The following is an 18912-nucleotide window of genomic DNA, read 5'->3' as shown; positions in this document are numbered from 1 at the left end:
GCGCCTGGGGCACTCTCCTCCCTTCCCCAGCTCCCCAGCGAGCGCCTGGCCTTGGCCACAGCTCCAATCCCAACCCTGTTTGTCCATCCCGCAAAATCAGCTCTGACACCCTCACCCCACCTTCCGCACCCCCGCCCAGACTGCCCGGGCTGGCTTTAACGCGATCGCACTGGGCGGCCTTGGAAACCGGGAGCGGAGGGCTGGGAAGCGGGGAAGGGACGCCAGAACCGCGTCCCCTCCCCGGGACAGCCCTGTGCCCGCCCACTCCCCCACCCCCGCATCCTCCCCACCCGAGTGGGCGGGGAGCGCAGAGCTGCGGGCTCGGGGCTGAGGGCAGCGGCCCGCGCGAGCATCCGGAGGCGCGGCCTCGGGGGGAGGGGGGCGGGGCGTCTCGGGGCCCCGCCCCTCTGACGCAGCCTGGCGGAGTGCGGGCGGGGCAGCCCGCCTGCCCGAGCGCTCAGAGGCAGAGCCGCGGAGTCGCGGCTGGACGCGCGCAGCCCGGCTCCGGCCCCCGGAGGATGCGGCGCGCCCAGGATGCTGCCGCGCCTGGTAGTGCCGCTGGCGGTGCTCCTCAGCCTGCGCCTCTGCTCCGGCGCGCACGGTAAGGATCGCAGCCCGGCCCTCCCCTGCCCGCTCCGCGCTCGCCCGGCTGGGCTGTGTGCGTGTCCACACGCGACCCCCGCCTTTCGTCGCCCCTACATTAAAGTTGTGCGCTCCACGGGGAACCCCGTCTGGCTGTCCCTCCGGGGAGAGGGGAGTCCATTGTCCAACACCCCCCCACCCCCGGAAGCTCCCTCATTCCGGCAAGCCTGAGTCTTAGGCTCCCCGTTGTGGAAGGGTAAGAGCATTAAATTGATGGGGGGTAAGGGGGTGGATAGAGAAGTCAGTTAACACCCCCGCGCCCGGCTTATTGTCCATCCACTTCCAGGCCGATCAGAAATTTAGCCTTGGCCTTTTTTGTTGTTGTTCTCGGCCAGCTAAGACTGCTTCCCCCCCTGGGGAATGACTTTGATTTCCCCATCTGACTCCACCTTCCCTTAGAGGTCCACTTAACCTGTTTCTTCCCCGTGCCATGCCCTGGCTCATCCCAGCTCTTTCCCCTCACTATCACCTGTGGCTCCATCTGATCATCCCCTGCTTCTTCTTTAGCCCCTAACGTGCTCCCACTGCCACCTGCCTCCCCCTACCTCCTCCCACCCCTTAGCTCAGTCTTCTAACCCAGCCAGCTGTCCCGGAAAGTTTCTGCAGGGGAGCCGAGACGAGCCTGGAGAGAGAATGAAAGGGCAGCGAGGTGGCGGCAGGGAGAGCAGGGACTGAAACCGCGTCTACACCAAAATACAAAGTAAAACATGCAGTCAGCCGTTCACATGATCGAGAGCTGAGTCGGGGACACGCAGCCCAAACACCACAGAGACCCGCTGCATTTTTCACTTTCCATCCAATGTTCTGAAATCGAAACACAGCCTTGAGGATCAAAGACATTGTAAGAAAGAAAGAAAGAAAGAAAGAAAGAAAGAAAGAAAGAAAGAAAGAAAGAAAGAAAGAAAGGGACAGGGGAAATATACTCTGTGCGAATGACAACTCTAGAAGAAGTATTACTACAGATGGTGAGAAACTAGAGAACAAAGGAAGCCTGGGAGAGTGGCTGGCAGACTGAGAGACATTAAGGGATCAAGGAGGAGAGAAGAGGGATTGACTGGGTATTGGCCTTGACCTACCTCATTGCACTTGAGTGGCAAGACTCTCAGCATAGGTGTATTTATTACATTCTTACAAACGAGAGGTCTGGTGAAGTTAAGTAATTTGCCCAAGTCACCCTGGCAAGTTCATTTGAGGCCTCCTGAAGTTGGAGTTTCCCCCTGGTGAATGGGAGGAGCAAAGGGCGGAAGATGGGAGTTCGGCTGTGGCATTGAGTATCTCGCCGTGGAGCCAAGGGTGCTGGCTCTGGGTGGAAATGCCGTCAGCCCCGTGTAGAACCAAAACTGCTTCGTTCTGTCAGCCAGCCTAAAGCCCTTCTAGAAGCGGGGGAATGGGGCAAGCACTCAGCTTGGGACTGCCCAGGAGAGCTGTGAAGAGAAACAGATGCCAACAAGCAGGACATCTGTGTACCCCCAAGAACTGCAGAGAGGAGGCCTGGGGCTGGAGCCAGACCCATCTGGATTCACCCTGACCCTCACTCACTCCATTGGCCTTGGGCAAGTCACCTAACCTTTCCGTAAAATTGGAGTACTAGATGCCTACCCTGGAGGGCTGCTGGGATAATTAACTGACACAACATAGAAAAAGTACTTAGCAGAGTGCTCAGCTCAAAGGACTCGATAAATGGAGGCTGTAAGATTGATGGCCACCGTCAGCCTCGTTATCCCCGGGAGGCGGTCTCCACCAACTCTGATATCCACACTCTTTGCCCCAGGAACAGAACTTCCCAGCCCTCCATCTGTGTGGTTTGAAGCAGAATTTTTCTCCCATATCCTCCACTGGACTCCCATCCCGAATCAGTCAGAAGGCACCTACTATGAAGTGGAGCTTCTGAGGTATGGAAAGGGGAGATGGAGAAAGGAGAGAGGTGGGTGCGGGAGGGGGTGGAGCCATCCCCTTGCGCTTTCCTGGCACGGGGAGATAAATCGGTCTTGTCATCGAAGTGACTCCAGGAAGGACCCTGGTGCATATCCATCAGTTGACGAGTACTGATTTGAGTCTCGTGCGTTGAGCAGTGCGCTGGGAGCTCTGGGGTGAAAAGGCCAAGGTGTTGCCTTTACCCTCAAGGTTTTTTCCATCTTCCTGGAAAAACAGGAAGCGCATCCATAACATGGTCGGAAAACAAGTAAAAGCCCAAAGGACTGCAAATGTAGTCGGGAGAAAGGAGAAATGAGGCCGTGTGGCAGTGGGTAGCAAGTCTTCCTGGAGGAAGGGGATGTCCGTTAGATGTTCCAATCTAAGAGAAATTGGTATGCGGTTCCAGAACCAAGAGAGAGATTCTTGCAGTTAGATGCCCTGGGCCAGAGAAAATGCCCTGAGGGCTGGACCATCGTTGAGCTCTCTCCCCGGGCCCCTTGCTTTCCTCTTAAAGGAGGTAGGTTTGAGCACAAATTTCCCTACTGATGCTCTGATCCGGATATCTCCCCAGGTATGGAAGAGACTCCTGGGAGTCCACCCCCAGCTGTAACCAGACCCTGGTGCTGTCCTGTGATCTCACTGTTATGACCCTGGACCTGTACCACGACAGTAGCTACAAAGCCAGAGTCCGGGCAATGGCTGGAAACCGGTACTCCAACTGGACCAACACCAACACCCGCTTCTCCCTGGATGAAGGTGCTTTTCGAAACTCCCCTGGACCTGGAATATGGCTTTGGGGGTCCCTTCCTGCCAGAAACTCTAGTCTAGAACTCTACTCTGCTCCCATAGCTTGCCATCCAGCCAGGCTTCCTGGCCGGGCACCGCGTTGCCCAAACAACTAGTCAGGACTTTTGGGAAGATTTAGATGCAAGTAGCCAAGTTGTTCAAGATTTAAAAGGGAACTGGAGTTGTTTATCCTACAGAAGAGAAGTCTCGGGGCGAGTTGGAGCAGCTGAGTCACAAGGGCCAGACCTGTGTACTTACAGAGTTCTGGAAGAGGAAGTGAATCCATAAGCTCTCAGCATGGGGCAGCAAACAGTAGGCCGAATTAGATCTAGTCCTCACCTGCTTCAGCCTGAATTCCCAGGGGTCAGGGTGTGAGGCTTGGGGGCAGGGAGATGCTGATGAAGAGTTGGGGGTCTCTCTTTCTAGAGGTCAAAGGGTAAGCCCCAAACTTGATGGGATTCTTCTATTCTGCAAATTGGAACTGACCATACACTCTATGTGTGTGGTGAGCCCACTCTCCAGAATTCAGAGCCAGGACCAATGGTCTCTGAGGTCACTGGCTCCCAAATGCCGGCCCGCAGGCCAGTGTTCAGCTGGCTGCAGAAATATTACCCGGGCAGCGTGTTTAAAATAAATGTTTCCAGGGCCCAGTTTCAAAACTTGAGATTCACTGTGTCTTGAGTGGGCCTGGGGCATCTATATTTTTAATGTAGCCCCCGGGAAGTCCTGATGTTCTGCTGGGTTGCAAACCAGTGGCCCAGGTTTTAGGGCGGGTAACGCTGGACTCTAGAGGCCAAGCGCGGGTGGGCCACCCAGGCCCTCCCCAGCCCGCCGGCCTCATGATTTTGCCTCCCCGCTCAGTGACTCTGATGGTTAGCGTGAAGCTAGAGGTGGACAACGGCATCATCCTCGGGCGGATCCAGCTCCCCAGGCCCAGGATCGCCCCTACGGGCGACACTTACGAAAGCATCTTCCAACACTTCCGAGAGTACGAGATTAAGCTGCGCAAGGTGCCGGGGAACTCTACGGTATGGACTTCCCCGGGGCCGCAGCCCCTGGGCTCCCTGGGCCTCCCTGTCACCCCGGGCCGGCAGGACCTTTTGTGCACCCGTGGGGGACTTTGCTGGCAGAGTGGAGGGCGGTCATGGGGCGGGGAAGGGAGTCGAGAAGCCCTCGGTTAAGATGCACCTGCCAGGTGGCAGGGAGGACCCTGCCTGCTAGCACCAGGCACCATGCCACACATCTGATAGCTGTTAGTTCCGACACCCTTGCAGGTGGATATTTTACTCCCTTTTGAAAGTGGGGAAATGAGGCTCCGAGAGGCTATGTGATTGCCCATGGACACCCCGTATGTGGGATGTCTGGAATCTGCCAGGAAAGAGGAGGCTCTTTCCACCATTTGATTCCAGCCCCTTCTAGAAAGGTCCTCAGTGTCCCGTAAAATGTTCCACTTCTCTTTTAGTACGAGATAAATCATGTTAATCACAGAGATCTTGGGCTGCATTGATGATAGCGGGTTTGTGATGTTTGAGAAAGGACACTGAAGAAAGGTCGGCCTGGAGCATCTCTGACGGCTCCCCAGCTCTGGGCTCCCGCAGCCCATGAGCCAGGGATATTTTGTTTATGGCTGTGTTGCTTTCGTTTCAGTTCATAAAGCAGAAGATAAACCGTGAAACCTTCAGCCTCTCACCTCCTGGAGAACTGGGAGAATTCTGTGTCAAGGTGAAGCCATCTGTGGCCTCCCGAGTGAACAGGGGGCTGTGGTCCAAGGAAGAGTGCATTGTGCTTACCCGACAGTGTGAGTCTGCGGCCAGGGCTGCTGTCCGGGCGGGGAGGGAGGCAGGAAGGGCCTCACACAACCAGAAAAGCATCGGTTGAGGGCTGCCGATGCCATGGGCGCTCCTCCCCACAGCCCTGTGGGTGAGCTCCTATTGTCCCCATTTTAGAGACGCGGGAACTGAGGCTCTGTGGGTATAAACAACTTTCTAGGACATGGTGGCAAAGCCAGGCCTCTTGCTTCTGCTTCCACTTGAGCACAGCCGTGCTTCCCAAGAACCCACCCCCACCCCAGCCTACCTCCGCCACCTATGGTCTTTCCCGTTTGTTACATTCCTCAGCCGTCCTTCCTTGGAGCTGGGCACAGAGGGCCTTCTAACCCTGCCTCCCCCTCCGAGGAAGCCGAACTGAGCTGCCCCCTGCCACAGCTGCTGAAGCCAGGCTCACCGCAGGTGCTGTGTCCTTCACAGTCATCTTATGTGGGGAAACGGAGGCTCAGAGAGGCTGTGTAATTTGTCCATACCCTCACGGCTAGTGAGTGCTGGAGCTGGGACTTAAGCCCAGGTCTGGCTGCTCCCAAAGCCTCCATTCTCACCCGCTGTACCACCCTGCCCCACCGTTCCACGTGCCGTAGCGTGAATCGAGCGCAAAGCCGGAAGCCGAGTCAGTGTGCCTAGTGAGGGAATCCTTCAGGACAGAGGTTGGAAGGCCAGGCAGGGATTCTCAAGAATCCAGAAACATCTAGCTGTATAGCCTAGAGGAAGCCTGGGGGATCACCTGGGCCCCGCACTCGGTGGCTCCCGGGAGCCACCCCTCCAACGTCCCACAACTGCCGGGCCACAAACACATCTCTCTGGGCCTACAGATTTCACCGTGACCAACCTCATCATCTTCTTCACCTTCGTCCTGCTGCTCTGCGGAGCCCTGGCCTACTGCCTGGCCCTCCAGCTGTACGTGCGACGCCAGAGGAAGCTGCCTACCGTCCTGGTGAGTCTCCAGGAGGGGCCACTATCCCATCCTCCCTAGCCGCACCAGGGCTCCAGGAGAGAGCGGGCTCCCCCCAGACGGTCCGTTCCCTCAGCCTTGACGTTATCAGCAGGCACCTTCCTCAGGGACCACGGGGACAGAGGCAAGGCTTACATGCAGAGCCCGGTGCTGAGAACATTATCTTCTAATAGCCCCGATAAGATCCATACTGAGTAGTCCCAACCCCCAAGGTGTTTTTGTTACTATTTACTATCATCGGCCATGGATCAGCCCCTGTGCATTAGTACCTCTGAAGCAGGTATTATCCTCATTTTATCTTCCCCTATGGGGAGGCATAGAGGGACTGTTCCACGCACAGGGGTCACAGGGCCAGGAAGAGTCAGGCCGAAGCCCAGTCTTTCCCCCCACCTACCGGCTGGTGACGACGAGTGCTCCGGAAGAGGGAGAACTCAGGCCTAGAAGCACCCACCTAGTGCTGCCACCAGAGTGGCAGAGAGCAGAGCGGGTGGTAATGCCGAGGAGGTCATGGCCAGGGTCTCTGACCCTCTTCCAGAGCGTCTCGTGCAACGGCTGCACCTGTGCGAGTAAGCCAGCATCTCCAAACTGTCCCGCCCGTCCCGCCTGGGATTCAGGCTGCTCCAGAGCTTGCGGCCACATCCCCCCAGCCGCCATCACTGCGATAGCCGTGGGCTGTGCTGGGGAGGACCGGCCCCACCAGGGAGCCAGGGGCCCTAGGAAAGGCCACAGCTTGAAGGGTATCCCCCCACTCAGAGGGATCCCAGGATTTCTGGGAAAAATAAGAAGAGAGACACAGGTCCTCTGGAATGATTTTGAGTAAGAACTCCAGGAAGTGGGGAGGCAGGGAGAGAAGCGACTGCCTGCCCTACTTAGAGCCTTGTCCAGGAAGCAGAGGACGGTGTTCCTGTGCCCTGGGTACCTTAGGAGACTAAAAAGTTCTCCCTTGTGTCTAACTGAAGTATGTCACTCATGGCTCCTTCTCTGTACTCTGGGGAGATTCAGTTCTATAAACGTGTATACACTGGCCTGTTTAACACGTACTTGGAGCATATCCGATACGCAGGGCCTGGGGCTGGGATGGGGGAGGTTTAGAGGTGAGTGCCTCATGGCGGCTGCCCTTCGGGCTGGAGAACCGGAAAGCAGAGGGGTGGGGGAGGAGTGGTCCTGGTAACTGCAGCGGGGATTCCTAGCTGGGCATCAGGATGAGCGTCCAGGAAGAGATGAACAAACCGGCAGTGGCCCCTGGTCCCAAGGGGCTTGATCACAGCCTGTTGGGGCAGCGGACGTATATATATTCTTTTCACTCTAATGCGACCCAGTGAAATCGACACAGATCCAAAATGCCAAAGGAGAGGACAAGCAACCTCGGGGGTTTTGCTCCTCTGTGACATCTGGATCACAGAATTGAGCTCTCCTTGAGAATTTTTGCCTCCTGAAGATAAAGGCAACCCAGTTCCCTTCATCAAATGATCACGGCCATTACGAACTCTACCAATAACTTTTGGCACCTTCTAGCACCTTCACACTCACTTGCTTAGTCCCACTCATTAGCTGTTTTGATCTGATCTTTGGACAAATGGGGATTTCAAATCAGGCCAGCAGAGTACAAATCCCAGGTTTGTTCTTTGCTGCTGTGACTTTAGGCATGTCATTTAACCACTCTGAGGTTCCATTTCCTCCTCTAGGAAATGGAGAAACACCACTTCCTTAGAGATGGGAGCATAAAATTCGATTCACCGAACATTCACCGAGTGCCTTCTATGTACCAGGCACGGTTCAAAGCATTCTCCATGCATTAACTGCAACATGACCAGACAGGTACTGTCCTTATTGCCATTTTACAGGCAAGACACGAAAGCACAGAGAGGACAAATAATTGAGCCAAGGTGACATGGCTGGCAAAGGCAGAGCTGGGATTTGGGCCATGGAGTCTGGTTCTAGAAACAGCTGTCCTTCATCGCCAACCTATAGGATAGCAATAGGAACTCAACCAGTAAGAGTTGCACTGGAGTCAAAACTTACAAAGGGAATTAGGGCAGATGTGCAACAGTGAGTCCGTCAGTCAGTCAGCAAACCTTATGAGTGCCCAGTATGTGCCAGCTCAGCTTAAGTGCCAGGAACATTGTGGCAAACAAAACTAGGCAGGTCCTGCCCTCAAGGTGCTTGTATTCTGCTGGGTGTGGGGAGTTTGTATCGTGGGTCTTGGTAGGGGGCGGAAAATAAACTAAAAAATAATTCCAGGAACCAAGTACTAGAAAGAAGTAAACTAGGTTAATGCTGGGGCGCCTGGGTGGCTCAGTCGGTCAAGAGTCTGACTCTTGGTTTCGACTCAGGTCATGATCTCACATTTCATGAGTTCGAACCCTGCATCAGGCTCCACACTGACATCAGGCTCCACACTATCAGTGTGGAGCCTGCTTGGGATTCTCTCTCTCCCTCTCTCTCTCTCTCTCTGCCCCTCCCCCTCTTGCTGTCTCTCAAAATGAATACACTTAAAATTTTTTTAAAAACTAGGTTAATGCAGAGACCGTGTGGAGCACTGCTCTAGCCAGGATGATCGGGAAGGCCTCTCTGGGGAGAGCTGAGCTGAGCTGAGACCTGAGTGTTAAGGACGACACAGCCGTAGAAAGGGCTGAGAGAAGAGTGTTCCGACCACAGGGCATGGCATGTGCAAAGGCCCTGAGAGCACTGAGCTGATGCGTTCCAGGGCAGAAAGAACCCCAGTGTGACCGAGACAGAACAGCAAGGGGGAGAGGGGTTAAGTGACAGTTATTTAAACGTGAGTTACAGACTTACGGGCTATTTGTAGGTGGGTTACTATGTAACACATTCCCTATTTTGGGCCATCATCAAAAAAAGCTTGGCACTCACTTCTAGATGTATCCAAAGGAATCCGGCCTGCTCTCAGGTGTGGAAAGCAGTGCCGAGGGAGCCGAGAACATTCTCCGCTCCCTGCAGGCTCCCATCCCACCTGCCTTTCCACCCGGGCTGTGAGCACACAGGCCTGAACCAAACTGAGAATTGCATTAAGAGGAAAGGTCGGTTCTGAAATGACAACAAAAAGCACAGGGACCCCTCGGTTACAGCGGAGCCTCCCTGGGCTCTCCTCCCGGACCCGGGGCCTCACCTGCAACGCTGGAGTGGGTTGCTGCAGGTGACCCTTGTTTTTCTCACTCTGCCCTCTCCCCTCCAGGTCTTCGGGAAGCCCCATCCGTTCAACTTGGTCCTCCAGCTCCCCTGCCCAGAGCCCCAGGACACCATCCATCCCCTTGACGAGGGGGCCTTCCCCAAAGTGTCCGCGGAGCTGAAGAACTCAGAACTGCACGGCAGCACGGACAGCGGCTTTGGCAGTGCGAAGTCATCCCTGCAGAATGAGGGGTCCCAGTTCCTCCTGCCGGTCCCCCACCCCCAGGCGGCGGGGACTGTGGGAAAGGGGGCGCCCCGGGAGCCGGAGAGCAGCCGCAGCGGTGGCAGCAACAACAGCACAGACAGCGGGATCTGCTTGCAGGAGCCCAGCCCGAGTCCTGGCACCGGACCCCACTGGGAGCAGCGGGTGAGGAAGAGCAGCCAGGGCCAGGACGACAGCGGCCTCGGTCTAGCCCAAAACTCAGAAGGGCAGCCTGGGGATGTGCAGGGGGTCTCAGACTTGGGCCGTGTCAATCCCCCAGGGCCTGAGGTGCCTGGGGAGGAAGACCCAGCCTCAGTGGCATTCCGGGGCTACCTAAAGCAAACCAGATGCACACAGGAGAGAGCAACCACGGCAGGCTGCCTGGAGGAAGAGCCCGCCTCGACAGATGGCCTCGGCCCCAAGTTCAGGACATGCCTGGATGCCGAGGCAGGCTGGCCCCCGCTGGCCCTGGCCAAGGGCTATTTGAAACAGGACCCAGGAACAACTCGCCCTGCATCAGGGACCCCAACCGGACAGTGGAGTCGACCAACTGAGGAGTGGTCACTTCTGGGTTTGACCAGCTCCAGGGACCTAGGAGCATCTGACTGCAACTTGGCCCATGACCTGGCCCCTCTGGACTGTATGGCAGCCCCAGGTGGTCTCCTGGACCGCTTTGACTCAAACCTGGTCACTCTGCCTCTGATCTCCAGCCTGCACTCGAATGAGTGACTCAGGCTAAGGGGCTGCTTTTGATGTCAGCCGTGCCCTTCCTGGACCAGGAGGAGGGGCCGCAGGGGTCAGAAGTGACTCATGAGGCCAGTGTGAGCACTCTTCTGCAAGTTCCGGAGGTCCAGCCCTCGCCAGGCCCAGCAGGGCTGCCTGAGGTGCCCAGGGCAGAAAGAGGCTATCTCGTTATACTATTGCAGGGTATCCAGATGGCACTGGCCGGTTATGCAGACAGGGCCCCAGAGACTCTGGCAGGACCAGGAAGGGCAGGGCGGAGATCTCCCTTCTAGGGGCTCTTCCTATACTGTAAAAGAGTCTTTGCTCGGGGGAATCATAGGGTTTTCTGGAAATGTGGTGAGGCCAGCTATGGTGGTGAGGGCACCAAGCTGAAGTCGGTTCAGACCCAGCCCTCCCTCTCAGGCTAACCATGTGCCAGGGCCTCCAGCAGGATGCAGTGCTGGGAGGGTGGGGGCTTCAGAGCCTCCCTGCAGGGTCATTTCTAGGAGGAAACAGGAGGACCCGGAGATCAGGTGTGGTCTCTAGGATGGTCACACGGAGAATCTTCCAGACTGGCAGTCCTCCCAGGCGGGGAGCTTGTCACAGAAGATCTTCAGATGAATCTGCCCTGGTCAGCCAGTCTACCAACCACCATTATGGAGCCATAAGGGGACGAAGCCCCCATGTCCAAGCCACTCACTACCCCACCCTGTGGCCTCCACCATCTTGCTGACAGCACTGGAGAAGCCGTGGCTATTTGTACCGGTCACTGGTCGAAACTCAGCCCTCCAGGTTGTCTGTGGACTTGGGCACCAGCTCGCCTGCCCCAGAGGGTCCGGGTTGGGACCTGCACTTGCGTTTACTGCTAACACCCAGCTCCAGACCCACAAGACATGTCACTGCTCTCTCAGGGTTCAGCTGTGTGCGCTGGGACCAGCCACAGTTGGAATAAGGACTCAGTCTCCAGGGGGCCCCTCCCCGCTGGACGTTAACCAAGCTGGCCTCGGGGGTGACTCCGGCCCGGTGTGAGCCTGGGCTGGGAAGAAGCAGACCGTAGAACCCACGTCTGCAGAGAACCAGCTTCCTTCTCACGCTGAGGACTAACAGATTTAGCAAAAGTCCACGGTGTCACGCTGAGAGAACCATCAGAGAACCTGGGCCCAGAAAGGGGGCGGCTGTGGGCCCTGCGTCCCCACACTCGGGGTTAAGATTCTGTCTTCAAAGCCAGTTTACAGTCTATGGGCAAGGAAGCTGGGAGGGGTGACAGGCCTGATAGCCGCCCCCGAAGAGTCGCCACTCGGCCCTACATCTTTCTGTGGCATTCCAAGAATAGACAAGCGGCTCAGAGAATCCAGCCAGAACCGCCCCTGCTCCCCCACCACACTCTACCAAGAGGTTCTCAGGTATCTGATGACTCCCTCTGCACACTGAAGCTTGAGGAGTTCCTCAGGGTTCCCTCGGAAGGTTTATTTATTTATCTTGTTCCCTTATTTATTGAAGAGAGAGCACCGTACCATGAAAGAATTCTGGGTATTTCAAGAACCCGGTTCTGACCCCCCTGGTTCCAGTTCTGACCCCACTGTGCGTAGCATTTCCTCATCTGTAAACTGAAGCGCCTCGGATTCCTCATCTGCAAATCTAGAAAACCATGCCTGATGCGTTTCATTCACAGGGACGTGAGTTTCCACCGAGGGGGTGGGTATGAACGGGTCTTAAAAGAAAAGCTCTGTACGTCAGTGGTGTATGTTTTTTTTATTTCAATAAATTGTCAGGACCACAGGAACCTGGTGAAACCCGTCAAATTTCTGATGACACGGTGGCTGGTGGGAGACTCAAGTTGTTGCTCATGGAGGTTGATAAGGAATAAAATGTGTGATGTCGCTTTAGCAGGGACGAAGACTTAGGCTCAAATGGGACACAGGTCTGAGCCCTCGTGCTAACATGACGTAATGGGTATGTAATGTAAGAGATCATGACACTGTATGTAAGTGAAAGAAACATTCCTTTGGAAAGCTGAAAAGGAAACGTAGAAGACAAAGGTTTTTTGTTTTTGTTTGTTTGCTCTTTTTGAGAGAGCATGGGGGTGGGGGCAGGGGCAGAGAGAGGGGTCAGGGGATCCGAAGCGGGCTCTGCACGGATAGCAGAGAGCCCGACGTGGGGGCTCGAACTCAAAAACCACGAGATCATGACCTGAGCTGAAGTCAGACGCTCAACCGACTGAGCCACCCCGGTGCCCCCAAGGCAATGTTTTGAGTGTGGATTCTGACCGCTTGGAAAAGAGAGCAGACCTTCCTGGAGCCCCGCCACCTGACCCCCTCGACCTGGAGGTGTGACCCACGGGTGCTTCTCATAAGTGCGGAAGCCATCTGCATTTGATTCTGAAAGCAACCTTCTCTTTCCACGAAAAGCCACACGTGGGTTTGACTCTCTCCCCAGGCTCAGCCCGGCAGATGGAGCAAACTCAGGGTCAGGGCCAGGGTCTCTGGTGCACTTTGCCCTTTGTCACAGCCTGGATCCTCGAGGAGGTGAATGGGGACACCTCATCTCCTTTCCCCTGGGTTATCTCCAATGACGCTTCTCCCCATTCCACTCTGAGAAAAGCAGCCATTCTGGGGAAGTGCTGATCCTATCGTCTTCAGAGAACTTGACTAATACCATGCCATTTGGGACCTGCTCAGACTTCTGCCCCGGAGGCCTCCCTGTCCTATTCCTAAGAAGTGTGGATTTGGCCACTTACTCCTGGAAACGAATGTTGCAGATGGCTTCAGCCCCAAGGAAAAGGCCCCCGAGGCAGGCTGGGTGGAGAGCGGCAGAGAGGTGAATACACAGACTGAGAGAGTAAAAGGAACCAGCAACCGCGGACAGTTCGGCTGGAAGAGACCAAACCCAGAGCAGCTTGAAGAACGGAGTCCCAGGATGTGGGCTCGCCTGCTTCCCTTGTGACGCATGAGTGGGAGTTTGTGCTGGGTCCCCTCTGCTTTGAAGCCCCTCTCTGCCTGCCCAGCCCGGACAGCCAGGGCTTGTGGGGCAAACAGCGATCTTCCAACAGTTGGTGCCGAGATGCTCACAGGCTTCTCGGCAATTTGGATTCAAGTCCCCAACAGAAGGCCCTCTTTGTTCTTAAACTGAGTAATCTCCCTCAAGGGCTTTTCCAGGCTGAGGAATGTGTGATTCTGCGTTTCTGTGAGCTAACGGAACTTCCTCTTACCCAGGAGACGGGGAAATGGACCCACGTTGACTGAACAGGAAATTCTATTGAACTGTTTTCCCAACTTTCTAAATAGCTATGTCAAAGAATCTGCCTTGTCTTCCCCGAAGATCTCTACCCCTCCTCACCCCACCTGCAAGGCACACACTATCACAGAACACACACACGGTCACGGGGTCGCGAGGGTGGTCATGGCCGCAGAGCCCACACTGACCCGCTGGGTGGAAACTGTAGGAACCCCACGTGGGAACGGCGGAGAGAAGGATGCCATGGGCCATGCCCAACCAGGACAGAGCACTTGTGACTGAGAGAGGGAGTGTTTCGGGCAGCTCGGGCAGATTTTCTGAAGCCCCAGCCTAGAGGACACCAGGTAGTAGGAGGCATGACTCATCCATTTCCTGTAGTGCTTCTGGGTTTCAGGGTTTCTTTTAAAGCAAATCCACAATTTAAAATTAAATGCATTTTTATTAACCATTCACAGCACCTTTCCTCACTAGCCGCTTCATCTTAGGTCCGCATGGCTCCCATAAATATTCGACAAGGGTGGGGGGTACCCGATAAACACTCTTGACAAGGAAGGGTTGGGTCAGTGTTTTAAAAAGATAACCCTGGCCAAAGCACATGGCATGAGTCAGAAGGGACAAGGCAGGATGTACTGAGACCTGGCCAGAAGCACTTATAGTCAGCATTTCATTTCTTCAAGAAGCATTTTTAAGCACCTACTATGTGCCGGATATGGTGCTCAGCCCTGGTCCGCAGTGAACAAAAGAGGTGCAGCTTCATGGAGGAAGCCATCTGGTTACGAAGATGAATATCAAGCTAACAGACTGACAGATACATCATTACAATGAGTGATAGGCGCCCTGAGAGGAACAAAGATGGAAAAAGGGATGGTGGAAGCAAGAGGAGGGGAAGGAAGAGGCAGCTGTCTTCTTTTGCTCAGGCTGCCATAGAAAAATACCACACCCGGGTTGGGGGACGGGCTGAATAACAGACATTTCTCATAGTTCTGGAGGCTGTAAGTTCAAGATCAAGGTGCCAGCCAATTTGGTTCTTGGCGAGGGCTCTCTTCCTGGCTTGTGGATGCCCCCTTCTCCTTTGTCCTCACTAAAGGAAGAGGGAGAAAGAGGGGAGGGGAGGTGGGAGGGGAGGAGAGGGGAAAGAGAGGGGGAGGAGAGGGGGAAGAGAGGGGGAGGAGAGGGAGTAGAGAGCGAGTGCGTGCTCCCATTAAGCGAGCTCTCTGGTCTCTCTTCCTCTTCTCGCAAAGACACTTATCCCACCATGGGGTCCTCCCCCTCATGACCTCATCTAACCCTAAAAGCCTCCCAGAGGCCCCACCTCCTAATACCATCACATTAGGAGTTAGGGCTTCAACACGTGAAATTGGAAGGAACACATTCAGTCCGCCACAGGGTTCAATGACAATCCGATCCAATGACAATACTGAACAGGGACAGCAGGAATGGAGAGCAGGTGACCGATTCAAAAGGCATTCTGCGGAAAGAACTGGCAAGACTCAGTGGCAGGCTGCAGTGAAAGAGGCACTGATCCCAATCAAACATGGACGAGAAAAGCGAAATACGCACATGGGAAGGAGACATGGGGGGGGGGGGGCGGGGGGGGATGAGTTCTGGCGCCCTAGGACAAGTCACCCAAAGAAGAAGTCCTCCGGCAGTTGGCAAGGCAGGCCTGGCAGTCGGTGAGGGCTCAGAGCTAGGGATTCAGATGTGATGGCCTTTGTGCTCATGCTGCCCCCACTGGATGGGAGAGCCCACACCTGGGTGTGGAACTGAGGACACAGATATGGTGATGGCCACACACTCCCCCCCCCAACCCCGCAGCCAACCTGCAGCTGAAACACTCACCTGTTGACCCCCCCGCCTAGAGGAAAAGCAGGCTACCAGCCCTTTGCCCTTAGAGTGACAGGAGCCGTGTGTGTGCTCGGCACCCATCTCGTAGACCCCAGGGGAGCCTCATCAACGCCTCATCGTTGCTTAGACGAAGGTGCAGCTGAGAGTTTTTAGTAAATCAGCGGATCCGTAGAGCTGATAAGCTCTGGAGCGGACGTGGGGGGGGGGGGGGCCCGGAGCACACTGGTACAGGACTGCCAAACGCCTGGGTAGAGGGTGCACCCATACACCTCTACCTACACAGGGAAGGAAGGGTTGGTGGAGGTCAAGGCCTCATGATGGCTCTGGAGAGAAGAAAAGCATTCTTCAGGATCCCGGTCACCGTGACCACGGCGGTATTTCTTGCCCTCCACCGCCTAACACTCCCATCTACCTGTACCCAAGGGCAGTTTTCCAAAGTATCACCCACATCAGAATCACCCAAGTGTGCTTTTCCTAAGCTTCTCCCCAAGGCCCAGGATTTATGGATGTGAATTCCCAGGGTCCGGCTTAGTAAACAGGTGACAGGTGTTGGAGGTGCAGGTGACCCCCCCCCCATGCACACTAAAATGTAAAGGCCACTGCTTTAAAGAATTTGATGACTGGATGTCTATTCTGTTAAACTCTACCCTTCCCCCCACTGCCCCTAGATGGTGTCACCCAGACCATGCCTTCAAATGCCACCTGGAGGCCGAGGACTTCCAAATGTCCCAGCAGGGACTTCTCTCCTGAACCCCACCTCCTCAGCAGCTCCATGGAGATGTCTGGCATGCACCTCAAAATTGTAATGTCCACAAAAGAAGGTCGGATTCCCTCACGCGCTCAATCTTTCCCATCTTCCCCTCCTGAGTAACGATGCCACCATTCACCAAGTTGTTCAGGACAAAAACCAGGAGTCATTCCTTCACACTCCGTATCTAATCCATCAGTTAGGTCTGATCAGCCCTACCTTCCAGATATGTGGTCAGTCTAATCGCTGGTCCCCACCCCCACACTATCTTCCTGGTCCAATCCATTACCACGTCTCACCGGGACCACAGTTCATCCCCTCACCGTCCCTCTGCTTCCACGCCTGCTGCCTTAGCCTCCGACGGTGGGATTCGTACCACGTGCGTAGTCTAGTACGGCAGCCAGCATGATCCTTATAAAATACAACTGCCCTGTGGAAAGCCCTCCCCTTTGCTCTTGGGCCAAAGGAGAGGCAAAGTCCAAATGAGCTGGTATCTGCCAGCTCCCCGACACCACCTCCTGCACTCTCTCTCTTGCCCATCCTGCTTTTAGCTAATCTCCATCTCAGGTCATTTATTCGAGTGTCTTCTCAAACACAGCCTCCTTGGGGAGGTCTCTGCTGAACCCCTATCCAAGTTTCCTCCCCATCTCCCTTCCACCCCTCCCTACCCCTAGCTTTTCTCCTCCAGAGCACTTATAACCTGAAATTATATGACCTATTTATGTTTATTTGCTCACAGCCTGTCTCTCCCGAGAAAGATCTATGAAGACAGAGACCTCCTCTCTTTTGCTCACTCCCGCAGTCCCACAACTAAGAGCACACAGCAGACATCCCTATTTGCAGAATGAATGAGCAAGTAAATGATTAAGGGAAAACGTACAATGGAAGGTGTAAGTATGGTCTTAGCCTAGACTGTCCCTCCAGAAGCAGAACCTTGATTCAAGGACTGTGGGCAGGTAGTTTCTTTGGAAGGTGATCACAGGGAACGAGAGAGTGAGAAACCAGGAGAAGAAAAACCCAAAACAAGGACATGCTACCAAGCTGGCTGTGCTGGCCTTGATCCCACTGGAATGTTCCTTAAAGAGTGTAGAAGCGTCTTCCAATTGTCCCCTGAGCATTGACAGAAGTCCTGAGCTCCTGCACCGGTCGAGGCTTCCGCCAGAGGTGCTGCACTCTCAAGCTGCTGGTGCGTGGGGCTGTCTGGGCTCCCCCAGAACACGAGGAGCCAGGGCAGAGAGAAAGTGACGTGTAACGGACACTGGAGACGAGACGTGTCGGCACAAAGTTGTAGCCCATTGACAACCGGCTGGAATCAGAGGTGGATCCAAGGATGGGAGGCACAGCACAGAGGCCCCTGCTGCCCGACCTGTGATGGAGACGTTCATGGGGGTCACAGAGGGGTGTTTGGCCCAGCTAGTGTGTTCAACGCACATTTTTTGGACTGAATTAAAAGGAGTAAAATGAGATTTATTAAATTATGCAAAATGAGGTTGGGAGACTCTCCCAAAGCTTGAGATCATAAGATCCGAGCCCACAGTTCAAACCTGGGGCCAAGAGACGACACGTGTCGCCTAACAGGTGCTGAGGGCACAACGCACTGGAGCGAAGGAAACAGGACCCTCACACGGAGGGAGTGTCCACCAGTCCCTCAGACTAATGGACAGGACCACAGCCAAGTTTCCATGGCAAGGCTGTCAGTCTGGAGATGGCCCACAAAGAGGAATAGGCCACAGAGCCACCAAGTGGAAAGAACACTGGGCTGGCCCGGAACTCAGGAGACCTGGGTTCTCGGACCACCCAGCTAGGTCACGTCGTATCAACGCGGGGCCCTCAGTCTCCCCAGCCAAATGCAGAGAGTATGCTTCACTCTGACTTCTCTCTTCCGTGCCCCGGGCATACTGTTGTCACTGAATATACCACCACATTTAGCGCTTGCTTCACTAAGAGCTCTAGAGAGCAGAAACGTCTCTGTATGCTTCACGCCCCGCCGATGCCTAGGTGCTCAGTAAATGTGATGAATAACGAATGCACAAATGCACGGATTTCCTCACAAGGAAAAGCACATGACAGACGGTGAAGATGCCTGATGTCCAAACGTATCATGGCAATGCTGGGAACATAACCTACAGCTGCGTGGTTCCTTGGGACACACTAGACTGAGCCCAAGAGAAAGCAGGCGATACACATAAATGTGATTTAAATTTTGTCTGCAGGCCTGTTGTCTCCTTAGCTTAGTCGCATCATACCATGATTATGCCCTTCCCTGCAATTTGCACCCTATGGCTCTCAGGTACTGTAGGAACTCGGGGCTACAGACCCAACAGGAAGCCTAATGCAAGGGGATGTGGTCAGGAGGCAAGGCAAAGGACCGTGACAATATTCAGCATGCAGTCATTCACTCCTTCAGCTAACACTCACTGAGCACCTGCCACGGGCAGGCCCTCTGGGAATACAGCGGGCGATAATGGAGATCCTTCTCCTCCTTGGCTAAGTCATCTCTGCAGCATGCACGCACGCACACGCACAGGTGTCTCCACCTACCTCCTCCCCTGCTCCCCTCCCCCAGCACCGTGGCACTGAAGTCACCCACGCTCTGCAAAAGCCTCACAGCTGGAAGGGAACTCACCGTCCTCAGGTCCGATGGCACCTGGGGCCCACCAGCTACTGGGGCTACAATGAAACTGGAGGCTTCTTACATTTTCCACCCATCTCCCTCCCAAAGGCTCCCAGCTTATATATGAAAAGCCTTATCCTAGGCTCTGGGGAGTGGGGAGACACCCACCCCCCACCACACACACACGGCTCTGCAGGGAAAAACCCAGGAGACGGGGAGCCCACCAAGGCCTTGACA

General features: G+C 55.1%; 1 protein-coding gene across 2 annotated transcripts; it reads left to right on the top strand.

Annotated features, from left to right (window-relative positions):
• The first annotated feature begins 465 nt into the window (after positions 1–465).
• IL10RA (interleukin 10 receptor subunit alpha) lies at positions 466–12013 on the top strand. Of its 2 annotated transcripts, XM_049612747.1 has the most exons (7): positions 466–601; positions 2414–2534; positions 3128–3312; positions 4204–4370; positions 4990–5140; positions 5984–6105; positions 9317–12013. In XM_049612747.1, exons 1-7 carry the CDS (start codon positions 535–537, stop codon positions 10238–10240), a joined length of 1737 nt encoding a protein of 578 aa, XP_049468704.1. In that variant the 5' UTR covers positions 466–534; the 3' UTR covers positions 10241–12013. The 2 variants fall into 2 exon arrangements, with proteins under 2 accessions (XP_049468704.1, XP_049468696.1); XM_049612739.1 differs by having other exon boundaries at positions 511–2534.
• Positions 12014–18912: the final 6899 nt, after the last annotated feature.

The sequence above is a fragment of the Panthera uncia genome, chromosome D1 (genome assembly GCF_023721935.1).
Source record: "Panthera uncia isolate 11264 chromosome D1, Puncia_PCG_1.0, whole genome shotgun sequence".
Taxonomy (NCBI): Eukaryota; Metazoa; Chordata; class Mammalia; order Carnivora; family Felidae; genus Panthera; species Panthera uncia.
This window is presented reverse-complemented; position numbering and strand designations above follow the sequence as displayed.